At 32.4% G+C, this 25,580-nt stretch overlaps 4 protein-coding genes across 4 annotated transcripts; all 4 read left to right on the top strand.

Annotated features, from left to right (window-relative positions):
• Positions 1 to 606: 606 nt before the first annotated feature.
• On the top strand, positions 607 to 2,194 carry LOC143193332 (digestive cysteine proteinase 1). Its single transcript, XM_076399493.1, has 6 exons — positions 607 to 758; positions 981 to 1,213; positions 1,275 to 1,383; positions 1,445 to 1,562; positions 1,614 to 1,737; positions 1,795 to 2,194. The coding sequence occupies exons 1-6, from the start codon at positions 669 to 671 to the stop codon at positions 2,108 to 2,110; spliced, it is 990 nt and encodes a 329-aa protein (XP_076255608.1). The 5' UTR covers positions 607 to 668; the 3' UTR covers positions 2,111 to 2,194.
• A 2,263-nt stretch (positions 2,195 to 4,457) lies between these two features.
• Positions 4,458 to 6,946, top strand: LOC143193344 (uncharacterized). The gene is made up of 5 exons (XM_076399503.1): positions 4,458 to 4,616; positions 4,674 to 4,906; positions 6,080 to 6,188; positions 6,250 to 6,491; positions 6,548 to 6,946. The coding sequence occupies exons 1-5, from the start codon at positions 4,527 to 4,529 to the stop codon at positions 6,861 to 6,863; spliced, it is 990 nt and encodes a 329-aa protein (XP_076255618.1). The 5' UTR covers positions 4,458 to 4,526; the 3' UTR covers positions 6,864 to 6,946.
• A 1,869-nt stretch (positions 6,947 to 8,815) lies between these two features.
• On the top strand, positions 8,816 to 10,843 carry LOC143193351 (digestive cysteine proteinase 1). The gene is made up of 5 exons (XM_076399513.1): positions 8,816 to 8,974; positions 9,037 to 9,260; positions 9,962 to 10,070; positions 10,134 to 10,375; positions 10,433 to 10,843. The coding sequence occupies exons 1-5, from the start codon at positions 8,885 to 8,887 to the stop codon at positions 10,746 to 10,748; spliced, it is 981 nt and encodes a 326-aa protein (XP_076255628.1). The 5' UTR covers positions 8,816 to 8,884; the 3' UTR covers positions 10,749 to 10,843.
• Positions 10,844 to 11,330: 487 nt separating this feature from the next.
• On the top strand, positions 11,331 to 13,307 carry LOC143201668 (uncharacterized). The gene is made up of 6 exons (XM_076412878.1): positions 11,331 to 11,486; positions 11,542 to 11,774; positions 12,445 to 12,553; positions 12,607 to 12,724; positions 12,776 to 12,899; positions 12,961 to 13,307. Exons 1-6 carry the CDS (start codon positions 11,379 to 11,381, stop codon positions 13,274 to 13,276), a joined length of 1,008 nt encoding a protein of 335 aa, XP_076268993.1. The 5' UTR covers positions 11,331 to 11,378; the 3' UTR covers positions 13,277 to 13,307.
• Positions 13,308 to 25,580: the final 12,273 nt, after the last annotated feature.

The following is a 25,580-nucleotide window of genomic DNA, read 5'->3' as shown; positions in this document are numbered from 1 at the left end:
GCAAACTTATTTTGCTCTATTTGTGCTTCTATAACTACTATTTTTTCTTCATCTTTATCTCAGCTTTTTGTGTTAACGGGTGTTCTTTATCCTTTAGGTTGGATACAAGACATTTTCCTGTTACATGTATTCTCTTTATGATATTGGATATATATGGATTTGGATATTGCATGGATATTGCATGGATATTGGTATGTTTACCATATGAAAAAATGTGAAACTATTTTGAAAACTTTCAAATGTCATAGCAACAAAATAATATTGCAACAAAATATTAGTTCGTCAACTGACCTTTGAATTATAAATAATTAAAATATGTATTTATATTAGAAGTTGATGCATTTATTGATAAATAGATTTTTGAAACGTACAATATGTGATTGCATTTTTTTGTAATAATTTTAAATTTTATTTGCTCAGCTGTTGGATTTTATAATAAATTTCGTCATCATTGCAATGGTAATTGTTCGATTTCATTTTTTGTCTGGATTACTAATTAATTTGATATCAATCAATCAAGTTTTATCATGATGATTGAAGTTATTCACTTCAACAACTAAAAATGCGTGTACTTGAAAATAGTCATGTATGATAACAGTTCGGGATTCCTATAAATAGATTTGAGCCAGTGATGTTGATTATTAATACAGTTTTGTATTGCCATAGCTATGAAACTTCAAATCGTTTTAGCCTTCGTTTTAGCGGTAGCATCAGCTACTCCAGAACTTGGCGCTAGTCAGCACTGGTTGGCGTTCAAGGTAAGCATATTTTTGGTATCATTATTCATTTCAAAGATTGACGTTTCTTATATATCTAAAATGAAACTGATTCGTAGAATAAGTTTTGCTAGATATACGTAACGTAAAACCATCTAATAGGATAAACTGAAATTACCATTTCCCAAATTTGCATTTTTTTATTTCTTATTTATTATTGTTGTTATTATTTCTATTAAGCCAAGATTTCTTTTATTTTTTTAGAGTAAACATGTTAAAAGGTACTCTGACAAAGTAGAAGAGGTCAAACGTTTTGCCATTTTCCAAGACAATTTGAAGAAGATCGCGGTTCATAATGCCCGTTATGAGAAAGGAGAAGAGACTTACAAAATGGGAATCACCAGATTTGCTGACATGACTGCCGATGAGTTTGGAGCAATGCTGAGACAATCCTACAAACAAAGAGCGAAAGTCAATGCTACAAGACTTTTATACAAGTATGTGTTTATATTATTCTTGTGGAATGAATAAAATAAATTTCCAATTAAATTATTACAGGGCTCCAGTTGATTCCGTTTCTCCATCGAGCTATGATTGGAGATCTCAAAACGTCGTGAATCCTGTTAAAGACCAAGGACAGTGTGGTTCATGTTGGGCATTCTCTAGTGTAAGCGCTCAGTGATTCCAAAATATTATTTTAATAATCTTAGAATCTTTATCATAAATAGGTTGCTGTTGTTGAAAGTGCTTATGCTATCAAAACTGGTAAATTGGTGTCTCTGTCTGAACAACAACTAGTGGATTGTGCTCGTGGAGGATCATATATAAGCGAAGGATGTGATGGAGGTGATCTTTCTGAATAAACATAGTTCTCAATAACTTAACATAATCTTGCAGGACTCTACGAAGACGGTTTAGGATATGTGGTGGAGAATGGTCTTGATACCGAATCACAATACTCGTATAAAGCCGTTGATCAAATCTGCAAAGCTTCAGGATCTCCTGCAGTTAAAATTTCCAAGTAATACTCCAATAAAATATTATTTATAATTTACTCATCGCCTGGTTGACGTTTTAGGTACTATGACGTTAGTCCGGACAGTGAAGATGCCATCGCCAGCTTGGTAGCCTCCAAAGGACCTGTGGGAGTTGCTATCTATGCCGACCCTATCCAACTGTACGACAGTGGTGTGTACACAGGTTTCTGTCTGGATTGGGAGTTCCTCATTGATCATGCAGTCACTGTAGTTGGTTACGGTTCAGAAAATGGAGTCGATTACTGGATTGTTAGAAATTCCTGGGGAGCTGACTGGGGAGAAAGCGGCTATTTTAGATTACAACGTGGCGTAAATAAATGCTCCGTTGCTAGCGAAGCAGCATATGTAGAAGTATAGGCTTTTATTATTTTTAACTCTAATAATATTTTGTTAAATTTATAACTTAAAATATTATCATGAAATTATAATATTAATTCTAAATACTTCTTTTTCATTATTCCTTATTATCCTTTTGTTATTATTGTTGATGTTGCCTTTTTATTATCCTTTTCTTAATTTAAGTTAACGATATTTCTATATTTAAAGCTTCAAAAATTTGATAGTTTTAATTACTTATTATTCTTGTTAAGTATGTAGTATTACAAAGGAAAGGTATTTTGTTATATTGAAATTTTTAAAATTATTACCTTTAATAGTTCAATATTCTGAAAGGTAAACATTATGTAATAAAGTAGTACGTGATTATTCCTTATGTAAAATATCAAAAAAGAATGTAGGTACATGCGATTTTGGCGGCAGGCTATTTTAATCATTTCTTTTTTAATGGATTCAAAAGAGATATCATGGTGGTATTCTACAGGTTTGATATCTCCAACATGCATTTATGGAGCTATAGCTTTAATTTATTATATTCTATATTAAGTTATCTTTCTTCAATATTAGATTAAAAAGTATTATTGAAAAGCTTATAGTTTCGTTATTTTTCTACTCAAAAATATCAACTTCTTTCACCAATAACTTAATGCTTTATATTCTTATTTTTCATCCATAATATTGTCCAGCGAGGTTGTTGCCTAACCTTTTGGAGAAAATTATAGAGGTTAAAGCTTAAAACTATCGGACTGATGAGTTTTTAATGGAATATCATTATGCATATACTATTGGAAGATAAGTGGTTTTTCCTAATTCTGATTACCTTGTTCAATGAAACATAAAAATATGGATGAATTTTAACGATTTAATTGATACTAAATATCATTCCAAAATGATAAATAATTAATTGGTTTTATATGTACTAAGACTATTATAATAGCATGTAGATAAGATTTTAGTGGTCAGTCTCATTTTAAAATTAATATTATTCCTAAGAGTGTAATTTTTACTGATGCTTCTTAAAATGTTTTCTAGTTACTCATTAATATAAATTCATGTTTATAATTTTACTAGTCATTCTGAAATATACCGCTATCGAAATTATCTAGAGAACATCTACAAATAGGTAGATAATTATTCTATTTATGAGAATCAGACTATCGTCTCCACCACTTGAAGATTTTATGATTTCTTTGGCAATTTGAAAATAAGGTTTGTTTGAAATTAACCTGTTATATCTTTATTATTAGTTTTGAAGTGTGTTTATTTAATTGAGTTACATTTAGATAGGATGATACCACGCATTTTCATGTACTATTCCAATTTGTAGTGTCTAAATAATAATAAAAGTTGTTTTCATTTATTGTATCGCATAAAAATACTTATTATGTGAAATAAATAATCAAAACGTCGCAATGTTACCGCATCAACTCTGAGTTTTAGTTCAACTTGGCTTTGACATAGAACAAAATTCTAATCTAAATAAAAGAATTGAACAAAAATATTAAATATAATTTATTTTAACATTATGAAACATCTAAAAACTACAGTTAATTATACAGCCACAATAGTTTATAGTTTAAAGCTATAACCTCTTATTACTAATACTTTCAAGAATTTTCTATACGTCTGACAACCGGGCAACTTTGACAGGCTCATTCGTTTACATATTCGAACTAGTCAGACAGCATTGTATCTTTTTTTAACTAGAATAAAATGAGAAGGAAAATATTGTCTGATTCTAAAACGAATTTACAAATTGTGGCAGGCAATGCATTAAACATCTTTATGATGCATGTACAAACAAACTTTGAATAGACTATATATATATATATATATATATATATATATATATATATATATATATATATATATTGAGAAAAGAATTGAACAAAAATATTATCAAATATAATTTATTTTAACATTATGATACATCTAAAAACTACAGTTAATTATACAGCCACAATAGTTTATAGTTTAAAGCTATAACCTCTTATTACTAATACTTTCAAGAATTTTCTATACGTCTGACAACCGGGCAACTTTGACAGGCTCATTCGTTTACATATTCGAACTAGTCAGACAGCATTGTATCTTTTTTTAACTAGAATAAAATGAGAAGGAAAATATTGTCTGATTCTAAAACGAATTTACAAATTGTGGCAGGCAATGCATTAAACATCTTTATGATGCATGTACAAACAAACTTTGAATAGACTGTATTTATATTTAAGTTTTGTTAAAATGACTAGGGTTTTATAATATTACATCGATATTATCGACGTATTAATATCAATTAAGTACTTCAACATTTTTTTTATCTTGAACGGGAATGTGTAACTTATTTTGAGAACATTTTGCTGTTAAATGACGACACTTAAACCTTGTCTAATTCATCGTATATAAGGTAGAGCAGACGCAATTTCAGACATTCGACACTATGAAGGGCTTGTTAATCGTCGTTGCTCTTGTTTTGGCAGTTTCTGCTAGTTCAGAGCTCAGCGTCGCTAGGAGATGGTCTGAATTCAAGGTACGGTCATTCGTTTGTCTATTGTTAGGAGTGAAACTCAAATTTTATCTCGTTTAGCTTGAACATACTAAGTCCTACCAGGACAAGGTGGAGGAAGTCAAAAGGTTTGCTATATTTCAAGACAACCTAAAGAAGATCGAAGAACACAATGCTCGCTATGAAACTGGAGAAGAGACCTACAAAATGAGCGTCAACAAGTTCGCTGACATGACCTCCGAAGAATTCGGAGCTATGCTTAAAGCTTCCTACAAACGTAGATCAGCTATCAACGATACTCGTTCCGTATATCAGTAAGATATTTTCAATATTAATTAGTAATTAATGTTTTCAAACTAATCATAAGTTTCTTCTTCTTTTCGTCTTTCTTTCTTGTTTGGTATCACGCATAACTAAATGATGGGTACAATAACATATTCTATCTAACACTTTTCTCAAGAAATATAATCTCATAATGTTTCCTATGTTTGGCTCAGGGTGACAATAATAAATACGAGTAGGTAATCCAAAAGAAATTATTTCGGGGAAATACGATGCGCATACTTTTTATTTCTTTTTACATTTTTAGTGGGTATAGTTTTATATATTTACAGACAAATATCTTCTTCTAAGTTAATTATCTTGTATTAATATTTTGCATTCTTAGGTGCTGCAACTTCATTAGGTCATTCAAACAATGAAATAATTGTCCTATTTCTGTCTTAGAATCTTGCAGCAAGCATATATTTGTTAGGGAACTATGAATAAGGAACAAACTCTAGCTTTATTGTTATTAAAATTGTTGATTAGATCATATCGGTGTTATCATATCATATAGTCATATCATGTCATATAGTGATCATCTGTTCGTTACTTTTACGTGGCTTCTTATCGCACGAATGTTGGGCTAACCATAAGAAAATGTTAAGAGTCAGCATTTTCTATTTAAAAAAGGAAATAATGATTTTATAAATAATCAATAATTTTTTGTCATTTCATTCCACTACTGAAATTATTCTGAAGCTCCTTTGAGATAATTTTACATCATTAAGAGAGTTTTACAGAGACCAGTAGAAAGAGTGGTGGGACTATATATATGCTCCCTATTGATTAATTTTGCTTTTTAATTGATATTAATATGAGCTTTGCAAATAATTCATTTCACAAATGCTTTTGTATCGCTTCAGCAGATTCACAAATGGAAACGAAAACGACGAATAAACTAATTCTGACACTAATATTCACTTAAGTCAGCGTCTTATATACTATATATTTATATTTCGATGTACTTGTTTTACATTTTTCGTAAGTAAAAAATTATTATAACTATATATTATAATATATATATATATATATATATATATATATATATATATATATATATATATATATATATATAATATATATAATATATATAAAATTATAAAAATTATAATTATATAAAATATAAAATTACAAAACAATTGCACAAATATTTATTTCCATAGAGCACCTGCCGATGCCGCTATTCCAACCAGCTTTGACTGGAGATCAAAAGGCGTGTTGAACGCTGTTAAAGATCAAGGAAATTGCGGATCTTGCTGGGCTTTCGCCAGTGTAAGTAATTGAAATATTCAAATTCGGTTTCACCTTGTCAATTTATCATCTGAATACTTAGGTTGCAGTAGTCGAAAGTGCTTATGCCATCAAAACAGGAAACCTGTTATCACTGTCTGAACAACAATTGGTCGATTGTGCTCGAGGGGGCTCCTACATCAGTGAGGGTTGTGATGGAGGTATTTATGAAGATGCCTTGGATTATGTCACTAAAAATGGAATCGACTCTGAATCCGCTTACCCTTACAAAGGCCGTGACCAAACCTGCCGTCCATCTGGTAATCCTGCTGCCAGAGTGTCTAGGTAATATTGCAGAAAGTTATTTGAAAGTTTGCATTGCCCTTTATTTTTTCATTCAGTTGGACTGACATCGCACCTAACAGCGAAAATGACATCGCTAACTTGGTTGCTACCGTAGGACCCATCGGTGTATCCCTGTATGCTGAACCCATTCAATTTTATGACAGTGGAATCTTTACTGGATACTGTAGCGATTCTATTTACCTTGTCGATCACGCTGTTGCAGCCATCGGCTACGGTACAGAAAATGGAATTAACTATTGGATAATCAGGAATTCCTGGGGCGATGATTGGGGTGAAGAGGGCCACTTTAGAATTCAGCGTGGTGCCAACAAATGCGCTATCGCCAACGAGGCTGCTTACGTTGTAGTTTAATTGGTCTTTCTCATATGTACTTATTAAAATGAAGATATGCTCATGTACAAATACAACCAGAAAATAATTTATTGCAAAATGTAGTTATATCTTTTATTTTATCAACCTTACTTTTTATCATTACAATGTGATATAAGTAAATTTTTTGGAAGACGGGTTTTCATTTTATGAAACCTATTTAGTGTAGCTGCACACCTTCCGTACTACAAAGCGTTGATCGGCATTATCAAGGAGTAGTAAATTTTTAAAGAAGAATAATAATTTATGTTTTGGAAAAAATGCTTTTGACATATCCAGAATCTTTGTGTTTTTAAAATTTCACTGGTCTTTTTAAATCTTCATTAATTTGAGAAATTTACTTTTTAAAACGAGATGGTGAGAAATATAGTTTTTGGCAGAGAAAAATCATATGATTAAAATCTTGAAGATTGTCTTACATATCTCGTTTATAAATAATAAGTTTAAAATAGAATATTGGTAAGTTTAAATTACCTAAAAATAAAATAATTAGATTAGATTTTTTATATTTCACTATATCATATAATAATTACATTACGTTGTCATGAAACAAACAAATTTTTAATGAATTTATGCAATGGAATTTTCTGTCATCATACTGTGTGTTTGACCATCACGTTAGTGGTCATTTACACCATTAATGTGTATATTGTTACACTGGGAGAAAAGTGGATCACGAATGATACTAATGTGCGAAAATATCATGGTTAGAGCTTGAATTGACATCAAGGAAGGCGATGCTAAGCATTTCGTGGTGCTGCAAAGCAATTGTTCACCATGATCGATTTTAACCTGAGATTAATTTTTACTGTTAACCAATAATTCGGTTAAAGGATGCAATTAAAAAAGCCAAAATCATGAATCATTGATCATCATAACTATATTTCTTTCTTCCATAACACTTTCTTTTATTAAACTCTTTTAATAGTTTAAAGATGCCTTCAAAACAGGTTTATCAAAATCACATTACAAAAAAGACACGAAAAAAAAAACGATTTGTGTAAAATATGATGTGTGTGAAAAAGTGATTTTTAAATTAGTGTGATTATTTTTAGAATATTGATAAAATTATGTTTTTTTTAATACTATTATTTGTTATGTGACAAGAATTATTTTGAAGAAATTGATGAGGTTATATATTTATGTTATATCGAGCGGCTGATACTGCTCTGACTACTACAAATGTGTATCCGGAAGGAACAAGGCCATGTATTTATGCTAAAACTGAATGGTGTGATAAGTATGACGTCTAGAGATAGAGTTTTGTTTTTGTTAGAATAAATTTAAATCCTTCAACAAGTCGATAACTTTTTTCTGTAAATAAAATAGTTTATTTAAAGTCCCATTCACTCATTTCATAACTTATATGGATGGGCTTTCTCACTCATGTGACGATTTAATGAACACTAAATTTCATTTGGATGATGGTATTATAATCCAAGACTACCGGATCAAAATTGTACTAGTCATTTTGAAACGTAAAGTAGTTGAAATTATCTCAAGAATCTAATCACAAATGGGCAGATAATTCTATTTATGAGAATCCACTTTAATATATGTATTCAATTCCACTTCAATATATGTATATTGTTTTCGCAATTTAAACAAGCGATTTGTTTGAAATGATCTTAAATGTTGTTTAATGAGTTAATTGAACGGCACTTGCATTGAATAGTATTTTAGTTTTTATATTAATAATTATTGCATAAAATAAATCTGTATAAATACATATTTTATTGAATTATAATGTATATCGTTTTTGTAATTTTAAACAAATTATGAACTTAGTACCCCTTGCTAAAATGATTAAAACCTTTAATTTTACATCAAAACTTAAATGCATTATTATCAATAAAGTACTTTGGTTTTTTTATTCTCTTCTAGAGTGTCTCTTCTAAGAAGTTCTTTATATTGAAATCATGATATTTAGAACCTGATACTTTAATCTGGTTTCATTCGTGTATATAAGGTAGTAAGAAACGCAATTTCAGACATTCAACACCATGAAGTGTTTGCTAATCGTCGTTGCTCTTGTTTTGGCAGTTTCTGCTAGTTCAGAGCTCAGCGTCGCTGGAAGATGGTCTGAATTCAAGGTACGTTCATTCATCTGTCCACTCTTCCATCAGGAGTGAAATTGAAATTTTATCTTTTTTAGCTTAAACATACTAAGTCCTACCAGGACAAAGTGGAAGAGACTAAAAGGTTTGCTATATTCCAAAACAACCTGAAGAAGATCGAAGAACACAATGCTCGCTACGAAACTGGAGAAGAGACCTACCAAATGGGCATCACCAAGTTCGCTGATATGACCTCCGAAGAATTTGGAGCCATGCTCAGGGCCTCTTACAAGCGTAAACCAGGCACCCGTGCTGTATACCAGTAAGATATATGAAATATTAGTAATTAATGTAAAGTTTGTACTTAAACTTTACAACTTCATAGACTTTATAGAGATCAAGCAAGTATTTTAGCTCCACCCAGATAATAACTCGTATTTCCTGATTTTTTTGTCATATTTAAGTAATTGTATAAGTAACGATAGGTTTTTATAGTTTGCTTTAGGCGAAAAACGGAAACAACTGTGAAGAATATATTCAAGATATTCCCTCATTAATTTCGAATGATTTTTGTTCAAGTAATTAATTTTTGAGAAAAGCGAATAAGTTTAAATAAAATCGTTTTTAAAAATGCTTCAAGTGAATTTAGTCATATACATTTCATCAGTTCAATCAGTACAGAACTTCTACGTTTTCTGGCAGAAAAAGTAAACTAAATGATTTTCGCATGGGTCTTGAAGCCAGCTTTATATCATTAAAAGAGTTTTACAGAAATCGAAACAAGTAGTGGAATACATCAACCAGTTTTTGTTGAATTACTAAAAATATGTGTAGGCTGTCGAATCGCATTCGTTATTAACAGTAGACAAATGATTCCAATGCCATCAAACATTTGTTAGTTTCACCGGGCGGAAATTTTTTGTATATTATTGTACATCAACAACTTTTCGCCATTCGTAACATTTATTTTAAAATAATTGGATGACAGTAGAACCTTATAGATAAATTAATTAAAATCCGTAGAGCACCCGCCGATGCTGACATTCCAGCCAGCTTCGACTGGAGACCAAAAGGTGTATTGAACGCAGTTAAAGACCAAGGAAGTTGCGGATCTTGTTGGGCTTTTGGAAGTGTGAGTTACCCAAATAACCTCAAATACAGCTTTGTTTTATCTATTTATCGTCTTAATATCTAGATTGCCGTAGTTGAAAGTGCTCTGGCCATTAAGACAGGAAACCTATTATCTCTCTCTGAACAACAACTAGTAGATTGTGCTAGGGGAGGTATCTATTTTAGCGAAGGTTGTGACGGAGGCTACTTCCAAGACGCTTTAGACTACGTCTCTAAAAATGGTGTCGATTCTGAAGCCGCATATCCATATAAAGGCGTAGATCAAGCCTGCCGTCCATCCGGCAATCCAGCTGGCAAAATCGCTAAGTAATTTACAGAAAGCAATTTAAAAATCTTTATTACTGTTTTTTTTTTAATTTTCAGCTGGACTGACATCACGCCCAACAACGAAAACGACTTGGCCAACTTGGTTGTTACCGTAGGTCCCATCGGAGTATCTCTGTATGCTGAACCCATTCAATTTTATTATAAAGGAATATATACTGGATACTGCATCGATTCTGTTGAGTTCGTTGACCACGCTGTTACCGCTGTTGGTTACGGCTCGGAAGATGGTGTCGATTATTGGATCATCAGGAATTCCTGGGGTGATGATTGGGGGGAAGATGGCCACTTCAGAATCCAACGTGGTGTCAACAAATGCGCCATCGCCAACGAGGCTGCCTACGTTATAGTTTAAAAAGGAAGACATATTCTTGTGCAAATACTCAATCAGTCAATCAAAATAAGTAAATAAATTGTTGTAATACGTAATTAAATACATTATATACATTATTATACTCTTTCATTATCAACCTTTAATATTGTTATTACAAAAAAAAATATAAACATCAATTTTGAAAGGCATAAGGATTGAAAACTATGGCACATCACAGTGTGACATAGTTTATTATCGGTAAAAAATGGAAGAGTTTGCATATTAATAAATTGAAATTACTATATGTACACACCTTTTATATTTTCAAGTATTTTAACGAATTCTTAGTCGTGGAACTTTCTATGGTGTTTTGCCGTCTGTGATTACATAATAAACAACAGGTTAAACAAAAAGGTCTAGTAAGTCAACGCTAATTTTAATTCTTATATTATAATTATATTATTGACCTGATATTGTCTCAGTTTTTTTATAAATGATGTTTTTATTTCATTTCGGTTTACTATCTGGATATTTGATAATGATTTCTCAAGTACTGATGTAGTCTTATGACGAATCAACATTCAAGTACTAACACGAAATAATTTTACGTCATCCTCTTCAGAATTATATTCGAAACGTAATTTAATTTCAGTACAATTTCGGTAAATATTCATGTCAGCTAGTATCAAAATGAAGATCGCAGTTTTTGTGACAATTTTAGCTTTTGTTGTAACAGTCAGGTCCGAATTAAGTGCTGCTCAGTTATGGTCAAAGTTTAAGGTACTTTCTACACTATGGTACTTTGTACTAGACTATTTATTTGAGTAATTTTTAGGTTGATCATTCTAAACTGTACCAAAATGAAACTGAAGAGGCGAAACGCTTTAAAATATTCCAAGACAATTTAAAAGAGATCGAAGAACACAATAGGCTCTTTGAAAATGGGAAGGTCACGTACAGTTTGGGTATTAATAAATTTTCTGACATGACTCAGGAGGAATTTAGCCGTATGTTAAGAAAATCTTCCAAAAACGCACAAGTTGAAAGTACCATGAAACCTATTTATGAGTAAGAGTAATTTTTATTAAAATATATTGGAATCAGGAATTATTTTTATCAGTACCAGTACCCTAATATGAATACAATGAAGTTTAACGATGATATGTATTGTTGAATTTAATATTTTTTATATTTATCTGTTACGAATTACATATTGATCTCCATTAGTAGTACCGTGAATTATTCACTTGATTGTTGGTTAAATCGTGACTGAAATTTATAAATATCAATTTCACGTTCATATGAATGTTTAGTCGGTCATCAAGATCTTCATCTGAATTTAACATCAGTAAACTGAAAGATGAATGATTACCGAAAAGAAATTGCTCTAGAAAGCGCATGATTTGTGGAAAGAAAGCTCTTAGTATATGTATCATGCCAACGCAGTGTGTCACAAGGCTTTTATATTAAATGAACTTTTGAAAGAAGTTTGTGTTTCTCTTTTAAAACTCAATTTATCACTTTTTATGTTTTATTAGTCAATTTTTGTTTTTTTACAGAATATAGATATTTCTTCTTGTATTTTGTTGTTTCGGAAATATGTAAAAATACTGCCAGAAAGATGAGTACATGTTGTAGAAAATAAAGGAAAATTTGTATCAATTTTTCTCAATAAAATATCAATTGAAAAAAGAATTACAATTAGCTTTTGGTTCTAATAGTTGTAAATATTTTCAAGGGCTCCAGTAAATGCATTGACTCCTGACACAGTTGACTGGAGGAAGAAAAATATTCTGAATCCTATTAAAGACCAGGGATCGTGTGGTTCCTGTTGGGCTTTTTCTAGTGTAGGTACCAAGAACCTTGCCACTTAGAAAGTATGACGAATATGCTTTTATAGATTGCTGTGGTTGAAAGTGCTTACGCTCGTCAAACAGGAATTTTATTATCGCTGTCTGAACAGCAGCTGGTCGATTGTGCCAGAGGAGGCAACTACATCAGCGTCGGATGTTATGGAGGTTGGTAGCATCATATCGATGACACTGGAACGCTACCTTATTCTGTTCTAGGTGTATACAAAGACGCTTTTGCCTATATAGTGGAGAATGGGGTTGAGACTGAAGAACTATATCCTTATGTAGCAAAAACAGAGACTTGTACTGCTGCTGGAGCACCAGTTGTGAATATCACTGCGTAAGCTTTACGGGATTAACGAAAATATACTGCAACAAACTCGAAATATTGTTTGTTATAGCTATCACGACATTTCTCCAAAGAGCGAAGACGATCTCGCAACCCTAGTTGCCACTAATGGACCTGTTGGAGTCTCAATTGTAGCAGACACCCTCAAAAGCTACCAGAGTGGAGTCTTTACTGGTTTCTGTGTCGATTGGACCTTTATGATCGACCACGCCGTCGCTGTCGTTGGTTACGGGACAGAAAATGGAGTCGATTACTGGTTGATTAGGAACTCTTGGGGTACCACTTGGGGCGAGGAAGGGTATTTAAAGCTTCAAAGAGGCGTGAATAAATGCGCAGTTGGTCATGAAGCAGCCTATGTTGATGTATAAGTGTATTTTTAACAATACAGATCTAATTATATTGTTTTCTTTGGATCATTTACCTTATTTATCAATAATTCTTTTTCTTTCATTCAGTTATTTGTTCAAGGCATAATGGAGAAATATTATTATGTGTTTCATGTTCGTAATTTGAATGGGAAAAAAAAGTCGTCTAAATCTGAACAAATAAAATAAACGTTCAGCTGTCTTTGGAAAAATACTCCACCAACTAATGCCCGTAATCACAAATCTCTCGTAAGTAACGATTAAATCCCAACGAAAACATCTTCCTACTGTCTCCGGGTATCCGTGATCAAATATTCCGAGGAGAAAGAGCAGAATTCCCGGTTATGTCACAATTCTGCCTCTTGATAACGTTCGAATCGAAAGGTGTTTTTATTTGCGCGTGGACTACGCTGCTCTTTCAACAGTACACTCTGAAATGTTTTTCTTTTAATTGTTATAATAAAAATACGGTTTAATTTATGACGGTCGTAAACAGAATACCGAATTAGTGGTATTTACTGCTGTATTTAAAATCGGCTTAGTTCTCTCTGTCCTGTAAAATGCTTGTTATATCGTAAAAATCGATTAGGGAGTACTTGCAGCTAGTTAATTGTTATTAGTCAATATGAATAATATGAACTATATCATAATATTTTTGGTTTATTAATTATTCTTTGTGTTCTTTAATAGTTTTAATATTCGGTTTATGAAAAAGCAATCTATGTTTTTAACATTTAAATAAAAAACAAACATTTTTTTCCGAATAATTATAATTCAACAATATAAATACAAATAAATGAATTCAACTCGTTTTTGTCAACGATCTAAATGTTAGTCGGTAGAAACAAAGACATTATCTATACATAATATTTATAGTATATTCAAAGCTTTTTGTACATACGTCATCAAGATTTTTAATGTATTGCCTGCCGCAATTTATAAATTCGAGAATTAGATAATATTTTCCTTCTTTTACTCCGGCTAAAAAGAGATGCTAAGTCGTCTGATTAGCTCGAATACGTAAACGAAGTAGTCTGTCAAAGTCGTCTGGTTGTCAGACGTATGCAACATTCTTGAAAGCAATTGTGATAAGAGGTTATCATTCTAACCTATAAACTATTGTGGCTGTATAAATAACTGTAGTTTTTAGATATATTATAATGTTAAAACAAATTATATTTGATACCATTTTGGTTCAATTATTTTATACACATTAGAATTTTATTATATATCAAAACCAAACTGAACTAAAGCTCAGAGTTTTGGTTAACTTTGAACAGATTATATATACACCACTCGGAACTTTTTATCGTGACTTCATTTCACTATGCCACAAAGAATATTGTCGTATAAAGCTATTGGTCTCAACAGTCGAGATTATGCTGAAATAGCATTAATTTTTCGAAGTATTTCATCAGAAATTGAACTCGCATTATTTATTATATTATTTGAGAAATCGCCCTATTTGCTTAGCCAACTCTGTGTGACTTTTGTCAACAAAAAACAAATCATACTTATGAGACGTGTGACGGGATTATAATTATATCGTAGAAGGCGAATTCATAAATTCTAAACTGGAAAAAACGGTTTACAATGTATCAAAATGGGATATTTTGTATGTGACAGAATGAATGATGAATTTTTGAAAAGTAAATAATATGTCTTGAAATAAAACACTCATCGATATAATAAGAATTATTAAATTAATTTAAAAGTTATCTTTTAATCAGCTGTCTAATATTTTTAAATACAATAACTTTATTATTGAAAGCTTTTTCTTCTTAAAATGTATTATATGCTACAGAAATATATGAAATATGCTACGAAAATGTACAAATTCATTCAGTAATTTCTCTTGCATATTCTATTGCAATATTTCATTCTTAAACTCACAGTTTGGCTCACCTTGTTAAAACTTGAGCTTCACATATATACTGACACGCATAAACGTGAATACTTATATTATGTTCAGAGATAAAACACGATCAAGGTTTCCTACAGAGTTTTTTTTTGTAGAGATTCTACAAGTCATATAAATATTTACTATTTATCTGAAATTAGAAAAAGAAACAAAAGTAATAGTGTTTTATCACCATGCCTTTAATTTTGAAAAAAAATTTATAGGGTTCAGGCTACAGCAATGGTCTTCTTGTACAATGATTCAGGGTTTTTTAGGAAAGAAATACAAAAATATAGCGACCTCCATGAACCATCAATTGATTTTTTGCAAATCTAAAGATCTCACCTTGAACCTTGAACTAGAAAAATAACTGCCTTTTCACCAGACACGATCAGCTAAAGTAGTTAGTATTTGAAGTTATTCTTCTTCCCATAACAGGGGAAGGAATACATTTCCAACAAAAATAATCCAAGATTTTGGAAAATAAATCTTCACAATTTGCTAAAATCGAAAAAAAAACATTGTATTAGTTGTATTGATCTCAAATTAAAATGATCTCTATATATTGAACAGGAAAAATTGCGTTACCGTTTGCCGGGCAATTCAAGATAGACGACGTATATCTAAGCGTTATCATGAAAAATAACTAAATAAATTCAACGTTAAAAGCACGCTCGTAAAATGTTTTATGCTTAATCGAATTATATGATGGCCGAGACTAATGAAATTGTAATGTTTACGATGAGACAAAATGTAAGCAATTCTCGTTTCGTTCACTCCCACCTTTCAAGTTTTATCATTTATTTAAAATACGAGTAAAAACGAATAAACAAGCTCGTTTTATTACATACTATATGTTAGATTATGTATACCTTATACTGGTTAAAAAAATACAAGTTGGAAGGTCCTTGATAATACTTATTGTTCCACTACTGTTCAATAAGTTAACCAGAGAATGTTTCTTGGGTGGTTATTATTGAGTTATTTGCTCTGAATTAGTATTAAAATTGACCGTAATAGTCATTTTTATGTCCTAGATATACCAATGAAAACACTATTACTTCTGTGCGGATTCTTTTTTCATCACCCTTCCTACCACCACTTTATTCAGCTTTAACCTGGTGAAGTAAGACGTAAAATTAAAAAAGAACTACTTGTACAAGATGTACAAGAAACTAGGTAGCCGTGATAGAAATTGATGGACTTTTGAAGAAATGCGTTTAATAAATAATTTTCATTATTGTTCATGATCATTCGGTGTGAATCATTTCTCTGTCTGGTTAGCATTAAAGCTTGTAGGAATATATGCTGACTTCATGCCTCCTTGTAAAACTAAAGGCTTTACATTATGAGTTTCATGTTTAGAGTTTCCACCAATGTTAATTGTAATTTTTCTTTCAAATCTAGTTTTTTTTGAACACATAACATTTATTCAGGACAAATTATAATGAATATATAGAAATGTCATAAAGAAGACTTTCAAAATTAGTTATCATGTCTACTGAGAAAAATCCTTCAAAAATTTAATTGATTTAAATATTTCAAGATCACTGTCTTAGAACTATTTTATATATAATAAATAAACCGAATAAATTATTCACCCTATATGTAACAAAAAAACGAATATAGGACATTTTATACTAGAAATAATCCTACATAAATCCTTCCCTATTATTCTTAATCGCTTCCTTACTCTAAACCACTATCAATCTGCACAAGACACGACCATGTAATACGTTCCAACTCCAATTTGAATGAGAACAAGGGCTATTATCACTTTTCACGGACGGATCTTATATATTAGCTTGTCAAAAAGCTGACATATCCGACCCTTCAGCGTTGATATATGCGTCCAGCCCCCTTTCAACCCTTGTATTGTGGCCTGGTCGCCCTTATTCCGACTCTCATTGAACGACGATCTCACGCTGCCATATCTCATTACGTTTTTCCGTCTATGTCTCTCTCTCTCTCTCTCTCTGCCGCTCTTTACCTATCTAGCGTTAACCGTGGAGAATGACAGATCTGACGGCTTCTTAAAAAGGTTTTGACAGGCGAGTGACTTATTTTGGTTAGGGGAATGATGGGCCATTGTAATGGGACTGCTTAAAAAAGTCGTTAATGTGATATAGTTTATTATGGGATTGTTGTATGTTGGAACCCTGCAGTTTTACCAACAGCTGCACTATTATTTGCGATGTAAATCATACTCGATTTGGTGTACTGTATTAAAAGGTTTACAGGTTCGATTAGAAGGACCCTGAGTTAATCTGAGGAGATTTTTTATTATTTCGAAAAACAATTGTTAAAGATTGAATAAAATTATTGTGTTATTAATGTTTGGACTTCTCGAAACTGAATTGATTAAGGAAATTATCCAAAATTTCGCCCAAAAATATTAAATAAGGTTATTAAATTACAGCAACGTAGATACAGTACAGCTACTGGATGACACACAGGAAACCTGGAGACTGAAGCGAACCAAACCATATGAATTTGTATAGTGTATAGGTGCTTGGGAAATTTTATCCCATACTCGTCTTGTTGTAAAAGGTTAATTGAAAAGTCACCGGCCTACCATAGTAAAACTTCTTTTTTTGGCAAAATTATTTTTCTTTTATTCAACATAATTTCCTTCAAGGGGGATCCACTGATTATAGCGATTCTACAACTTTTCGATACCATTTTTATAGTACGATTTGCTAAAAATTGGCCTCAGTTTCGGCGATCACCTCTTCATTCGACGAAAATTTCTTCCCAGAGAGCATTCTTTTGAGATCTCAGAACAGGAAATAGTCGTTGCTGGCCAGATCTGGAGAATACGGTATAAGGAAACAATTGGAAGCTAAATTCATGGATTTTTGCCATCGTTTTCACTGACTTGTGACACGGTGCATTGTCTTGGTGAAGCAGTACTTTCTTTTTCTTCAAATGCGGCATTTTTTCGGCGATTTCGTCCTTCAAACGGTTCAATAACGTTATATAATAGTCGTTGTTGATGGTCCTTTCTTTTTCAAGGTAATCAATGAAATTGTTCCATGCGCATTCCAAACAGATACCATAACCTTGCCAGCTGCCTGTTACATTTTCCCACGCTTTGAAGCGGGTTCATCATGTGCAGTCCACTCGGATGACTGTGGATTGGACTTGATGGAGCCATATTTCATCCATTGTCACATATCGATGGAAAAACTCGGGTTTGTTACGCTTGATCATCTTCAAACACTGCTCCAAATTATCAAGTCGTCGTTGTTTTTGGTCAAAAGTGAGCTCGCGCGTCATCTACTTTGCACAGAGCTTTCTCATACCCAAATATTCGTGAATGATATGATGTACACGTCTAGTTGTTATCTTTAGAGTGTCTGCTATTTCATTCAGTTTCAATGTATTGTCATTCAAAATCATTTTGTGGTTATTTTAAATGTTTTCGTCGGTAATAACCTTTTTTGGGCGTCCACAGCGTTCATCGTTTTCGGTGCTCATTTCATCACGTCTAAACTTAGCATACCAATGCTTGATGGTTGATTTTCCTGGGGCAGTATCCGGAAACTGGACATCAAGCCAAGTTTTTGCTTCAACTGTATTTTTTCCCTTCAAAAAGCAATATATTATCAACACGCGAAATTCCTTTTTATCAATTTTTTGCTTCACTCAAAATGCTATAATTCACAAACTAATGATCCGACAGCTGTCAGAAGTAGAATAGAACAATAGTAATAATTTAATTTAGAAATTAATATTGTATCTAATGTAATATCAAAATATCGTAAAATCAATTTGTCGTGTTTTATTTCAGTTATTCTTCACTAATGCCCTAATGCTATATATTCTTCAAAATTAAGCGTTATATAGGAATTTGTACATTCTTGTAATGTTAACAATTACAAATTACAAAGTTATATATTAATTTGTAAATTAAGATTATACTAAGCATATCTAATGTAAGATGTAATTAATAAAAAAGTTTACTATATTGTACAAAATATTTTTGTACCCGTATAATTTTACCATTGTATATTAACTTTATATTTACAGGTCTAACATTCACTCCTCTCATCATTTTCTAGGAAGTTTTCCTTTATGTTTCCAATATATTCGTTTGATATCTTCATTAACCATATTCAAGCTTAGTGCTGATATCTTTGGAATTTTGTTTTGTTGCTACGGTTTTGACAGGTGGCATATGCATAGTTGTACATCATTTATGTATTCTTCATTGATGGCTAGCAGTTTTTCAGCCATAATATAACTATTTATTACGTCTTGTTTTATCTTCTTAGTTTTAGCTTGTATAAAAATATATATAAAGATATCGCATGAACATTATAATTTTTATTTATAATTAGTTTTCTTTCGTATATTTGTGTCCGTAAAACTTTGATGTTTCTAAATATATTGGCTGGAAGTTAGCATTATTGCACTTTAATAGAAGAATGTTTCTATATTACTTTCGTTTTGTAATTTTAACTTTCACGAGTGTCCTTCATATTAACATAAACAATTAGCAAATATATAGTAATGTAAAATAATCCAAGAATTGCATTTTGTTCTGTTCCAGGTTATCCGTAGTAACGTTCAAGTAGTAGTAAGTATCCTCGTGAATGGTCAGGCCAAATATGAAACTTTTAGACCATAATGAGGTAAAATGCAGACTAAAAAGAAGAAACTCATGTGGGCTTATGTAGTGATATGTACTTCAAGATTAGTACTTAGTTTGGATTTAATGTTGAAAGACACGTTGTAAAAGTAACAAATATAATAATGATTACGAAAAAGATCGAATACTGTTAGACAATTTCACAGAATCTCCATCGGCGGGTCGTCACGAAGACGGTTTTTAACTCCGCTGAAACGCCATTGTCAGATAGATTGAAAACCGGATTTTTAAGTCGGGTTAATGAGTCAGAAGCGTCAAAGCAACAGTGTGGTAGCTCGACGGGCTGTCAGACTGAAAAATGAACGCGTTCCAGATTCGAATCTTCCGCCCGTCATTCGCTCATGATAAATTGGACGTATCGTGGCCCTCAAGCGCCCGATTAGGGCTCGGGACAGCTTAATGTCCATGCGGCGGCGAGGCCAGCGCGACGGCTTTTTCGTCGACGTACGCGTCTTGCTCCGTTCGCCTCGATTTTCCGACCCGGAAAACTAATTACAGTTGACGTGTCGGACGGGCAGTGGCGGGTCAACCGCTTCAATTCCGAGCCACGAACATGGCGCTGACCTTGTTGGAAAACTGTCTGAATGCGACATCGATAAATAACTTCTTCAAATTCAAAAACTCGAGACCTTCAGTAGCTTTTTAAAGACTTAATTTTTAAAAACTTAGTACCACTTTCATACTATTTGTCCCTAGACTAGAAAAAAGTGTGGAGAAAAAATCTCTTCAACTCAACTTCAACAATCTGCCCGTAGGCAATATGTATTTTTTATGATTGCCGTTATCACTATGTAATAAAACAAAGTCGCGTTTTCTGTCCCTATATCCCTATGTGCGCTTAAATCTTTAAAACTACGCAACGGATTTTGATGCGGTTTTTTTCAATAGATAGAGTGATTCAAGAGGAAGATTTATATGTATAATACATGCATAATATACTAAGGCAACATTGCTAATTTTAGAGGTTTCTAACGTGACGTCGTAAATTAACCTATTTTTTAGGCTTATTTAGCAATTAGCAAAAACGCTGCCTAACCCTACGAGTTAGATCAAATTAATGTACTACAGTATTGTACACCATAAAAAGGTCTACAAAAAAGTCCGCGATGGTATATGTTTATCTTTTAGGGATAACCCACATTAACCATTTTTATTGTTTACTTTTTACGTGAGAAAATGGCTTATTTACGAAGCTATTTTAAGCAATACGGCATTAATCCTTATCGAATTAAGTACCTTAAATACAGTGTGCAATTAATATAGATCAATATGGTTCCTTATAGCATGTAAATTAAACAAATATTTTCGGAGATATTACAAATTTAAAATTTGCGTTTAAAAATGTGTAATGTAATAAAACTTGTATGAATTTAGATATTCCAAAGATAGCAGGAAATCTTCATAGTAAGTATAGGGGAAGATGAATTGTTTTACTCCAAATTTAATGCGTGCAGGCCAAGGGCAGTAATGAATGAACCAAAAATACTGGATCGATTTTAATCATGTTTTCATTGAGTGACATAGGCATATATATTTTATGCCCGTGCAAAGTCGGAGCGGGCCGCTATGTTTTTATATACAACGTTCATATTTTTTCTGTAGTGTATTTAATTTAGTATCAGCATTGCACCCGTGCGAAGCCGGGGCGGGTCGCTAGTACAGTATAACTAAACTGACATGTAGAATATCTTTCAGTAAGTGATTTGTTGTAGAAACTTATAATAAAAATCTTGTTCTAGAGACTATTTTAACGTATTCTAAAGTCTATTCTAACTTATTCTATAGATTATTATATCCCACTCTATGTGTCTATTAATCAGTTCAAATGGTAGTATGCGTTCGAGTCTACGCACTTCACTGTCATCACGCAGATTTAACTGATTGGCGAGTGAATTGGGATGCACTAAGAGTCTTTCAGAGTACTTTGCACTAACACTTTACTCGTATTACATCCGTTATGGGACCTAAAGCGATATCGCATTAAATTAGTATTTTAGAGAACTAATAAAATAGAAAAGTAATTAATAATATTTACTAGGTTTATTATTAATTACTTTTTATATATTTATATTTTATATGTTTACAGTGTTAAAAAAAACATAAAACTTAAGAATACAGAAGTTATGATCCGCCAAAATTGCGGCGTTATAAATTTATAATTTTTTAAAAATGTTTAGTTTTGTGCCTGAAAACGTGCATTATTTTTCTTATTCTAAAAAGAAATAAGCCCCTGAAGGTCGTCATTTCATTCTTCTACCATAGAAACGTATGAAGCGTGGTCTCAACAATTCAAATGTGGCGATTTTAAAGTTCAAGAAGAATAACGTCCTCATTGGCCAAAAACGTATGAAGATGCATAATTGCAGAAGTTATTGGATAAATACCCGACAGAACCTCAAAAAAATTGATAGAAAAGTTCAATATGAACCAAGTAGCAATTTTGGAATGATTTCCAAGACATTTAGAAAATCGAATAATTAGCAATAAAATGATGTTTCAAAGGTATGAAAGGAAGTCCTTTCTGCATCGAATAACAATGATTAAAATCTGATTTATTTCGAAAATCCCAAAAAAAAAACATCGTTATCACTTGGATAATCATGGAGCCTATCAATTGCAAAACCAAATCTCTTTGGTCGTAAGATTATGCCTTGTGTCTAATGAGACCGGGTTGGTGTCGTAAATTCTAAACTGTTGATAACTGGAGAAATATTTAATACTTATCGATACAACAAATGATCTATTGGAACATACACAATACGGTTAAAGAAATGAACTCACTCGAATCCAACCAAGAAGCAGAAAATCGAGAAGTTTTATAGCGCACGGGCTCGTGGAGCAGAACTTCAATGATCCTGAAAAAATTAAAAAATTGATCGATAATGGTACAACTTAAAAGAGAAACAATTTTTTTTGGAATGGCATTATTAAATTGCCTGAGGGCTGGTTAAAATGTATAGAATTAAATGACCAATATTTTGGTTAAATTAATTTTAACTATCCATTGTAAATAACGTGTTTTCTTTAGCCGGAAGAGAATTACCGACTCCTATAGTATATCCATATCAGTACTACACTTATATTAACATATGACTCATTTATCAATTCTGTGGTAATAGTATTAACTTGTTAAACAAATGTTTCTGATTGTTGTTAATATTAAGCTTTATACTTGTTTAAATGCTCTAATGTCAGTTCTGAAATATGATTGTATTAAACATATATCTTGTGATATAATTTAAGCAGAACCAATAACATGTTAATCGATGTGAGTGGTAGAATATCGTCAAAGATTTGATGTTGGATCTAGAAAGATCGCGAGTCTCGTCGAAGAAACCGTCCAGAACGGGGCCGACGAGGCCAACATGGCTGACTACGGTAAGCCTGAGGCACCGGCAAGACCGAGGATGATTTACGACCGAGGCGTAACCTATTGCGATGCTAAACTCGATTTATTGCCAATAAATAAAAGTGTTTTACGACGTATGCCAGTTTCGCCAAACGCCAACGTCCATCCGAAGACGTGCACAAATTTCCAAGCGGGACATTAATTTTTTTCAGCTGACCGCTCGCTCGGCTAAATCGCGATAGTCACGTGAAAAATCGAACATCAAGCGATTTCAATGTGTTGTTATCGGAATTAGAACCGGTTAAAGTTTACGCTGATGTAGCCTGAAGTAATGACCTAATGCCTTAAAAAGAATTTATATTTTTAAGCTCCAAATAAGTTTCTTCCAAATAGCTTGTATTCAATAATAATCACTATCGCTAATTTGAAAGAAAAGTCGTTATAATGTTGTATTTTATGTTAGTCCTCAAACTATTTTTGCTAGTCAGCATACAATATGCTTGAACATCTAACTATTTATGGTTTACTCGCCTGTTATTTTTATGAGTACTTTACCTATGCATCAAAATATTGCATAAAATGTTTTTAAATATCTAATTAGAGACGTTATACCATAAAACGAGTTTAAATGGTTAAATATCCATCCAAAAAACTTGGTACTGCTTATGAGATAAATTGTTTGTAATCAAAGTTACTCCATGAAAAGAACTAGAAAAGAATCTCGAATATTGATTTTAATCTATCCAAAGTTGGTGCGGACATACGTCATCTAATTCATAAGATATTAATAAGCATATTTACCTTTTTACGTTTAGTTTTTGTTTCCTTCGATGGCGTGTTCCCTTGTCCAAGTTACTTTGATATCTATGTATTTTTTATTATATCTGCTACTACCTGTATACAACATACTTAATAAAATTAATCACTGAATTCTCATACAAATTATCTACAAAACAGTTGGTTTTTTTCTCTCTTCTCAAATTTTAACCAAATACTCATGTATATTCTGAAGTAGTTGTTACATATACATATCTAATGGACATAAATCTTTCACACTCTTAGAATACGATTTTCTACAATTACCTATATTAATTATATACACACCTTTAGAGTTCTTTCTACTCTCATCACCCTGTCTTGGAAATAATCTGCAGCACTGTATCATAATCCCACATTCAGAAAGTTTCATTCAAGTGATTATAAACATTGTTCTGTCTGGCATTGGCATTTTTAATCAGATCATAGCAATAATAAGCACTGATTTGAAATTTATCAAAACAAGCAAAGCGTTAAGAGAACGTTTGCCAGTTTATAACCTCTTATCAATATTGTTTTAAAGAATTTTGCATACGTTTGACAACCGGTCGACTTTGACCGGCTGGATCGTTTACGTGTTCAATCTCATCAAACAGTATTGTGTCTCTTTTTAACTATAGTAAAACGAGAAGGAAAATATTGTCTGATAAACGAATTTACAAATCATTGTATACCAGAATATTAAATATCTCATAAACACAAAACTCTCAAACATATTAAAAAAGGAATTAATAATAGACCTTTATTCTAATAAAATACCCTTTAAATAACGTAGATTGCATTTTTCCTGTATCTAATATATGTAGAGGCACTCCAGTCCGGTACAGACAACATAAATCTGTCCAGTTTCGGTACACGGCAGCCTTTCAACAATCGAAAATTATCAAAACAGTTCGAAGCGACTCGTAAATTCGACAAATTTATGTGGGCCATCGAGCAAGGTCGAGCCGTCCGACATTCCCGTCTTGGAACTGACAGAATTTACGACGTTCCGTGTCAAATCATAGAGACGGTGGGCTCCAACAAGACATATTTTTCCGTTTTAACTATCCGAATGTGTTGTCGGCCGGGAGCGCGCGATTTGTTTTTTTTTGTTGTCGCTTTAATGGCTGCGAATGAGTTCGGCTTTTTATTGGTGCCGTCCGGATGACGAGGAAAAACCGCCGATGAGAGAAAATACGACGGCATTAAAACACATTATTTGGTAAAATATATGTTTGTCATGTTCTATTTAAACAGGCCATGTCCCTATTAATATTATTGTTTTACGGCTATTGCTATGTTTTATTTGTGTTTAATATTCATACTTTAGGGTAAAACGAAATGAAATAGTGGTGTAGACGAGGCTTGGGCAGTCGATGGTGGCATATCTAAACCAAATGCTGGTCGGTTACTAATGATTGGAAATACCCTTCAATAACATCACAGGTAAACGTCTCGGGGTTGCCAGCTATTCGTTATCGGGTTCTAGTTGGCGCTGTTGGCACCCCGCCCGTGTTCAACATCTGGGATCATATTGCTGGGTATTTTGTAGGCCGTTATTCCACTATGTAAAATTCGATATGCCTCAAGGTCGCTACAGTGCCAT

The sequence above is a fragment of the Rhynchophorus ferrugineus genome, unplaced genomic scaffold (genome assembly GCF_030347505.1).
Source record: "Rhynchophorus ferrugineus isolate W39M unplaced genomic scaffold, kcgeb_rfMv2 rfM1, whole genome shotgun sequence".
Classification (NCBI taxonomy): domain Eukaryota; kingdom Metazoa; phylum Arthropoda; class Insecta; order Coleoptera; family Curculionidae; genus Rhynchophorus; species Rhynchophorus ferrugineus.
This window is presented reverse-complemented; position numbering and strand designations above follow the sequence as displayed.

Bases quoted from the DNA above. Each gene is read 5' to 3' on its own strand.
- LOC143193351 (XM_076399513.1), top strand. From the start codon at position 8,885: ATGAAGTGTTTGCTAATCGTCGTTGCTCTTGTTTTGGCAGTTTCTGCT. The intron at 8,975-9,036 runs GTACGTTCATTC...TATCTTTTTTAG, and splicing joins GAAGATGGTCTGAATTCAAG to CTTAAACATACTAAGTCCTA. The intron at 10,376-10,432 runs GTAATTTACAGA...TTTAATTTTCAG, and splicing joins CCAGCTGGCAAAATCGCTAA to CTGGACTGACATCACGCCCA.
- LOC143193332 (XM_076399493.1), top strand. From the start codon at position 669: ATGAAACTTCAAATCGTTTTAGCCTTCGTTTTAGCGGTAGCATCAGCT. The intron at 1,563-1,613 runs GTGATCTTTCTG...ATAATCTTGCAG, and splicing joins AAGCGAAGGATGTGATGGAG to GACTCTACGAAGACGGTTTA. The intron at 1,738-1,794 runs GTAATACTCCAA...TTGACGTTTTAG, and splicing joins CCTGCAGTTAAAATTTCCAA to GTACTATGACGTTAGTCCGG.
- LOC143193344 (XM_076399503.1), top strand. From the start codon at position 4,527: ATGAAGGGCTTGTTAATCGTCGTTGCTCTTGTTTTGGCAGTTTCTGCT. The intron at 6,189-6,249 runs GTAAGTAATTGA...CTGAATACTTAG, and splicing joins CTTGCTGGGCTTTCGCCAGT to GTTGCAGTAGTCGAAAGTGC. The intron at 6,492-6,547 runs GTAATATTGCAG...TTTTTCATTCAG, and splicing joins CCTGCTGCCAGAGTGTCTAG to TTGGACTGACATCGCACCTA.
- LOC143201668 (XM_076412878.1), top strand. From the start codon at position 11,379: ATGTCAGCTAGTATCAAAATGAAGATCGCAGTTTTTGTGACAATTTTA. The intron at 11,487-11,541 runs GTACTTTCTACA...AGTAATTTTTAG, and splicing joins AGTTATGGTCAAAGTTTAAG to GTTGATCATTCTAAACTGTA. The intron at 12,554-12,606 runs GTAGGTACCAAG...ATGCTTTTATAG, and splicing joins CCTGTTGGGCTTTTTCTAGT to ATTGCTGTGGTTGAAAGTGC.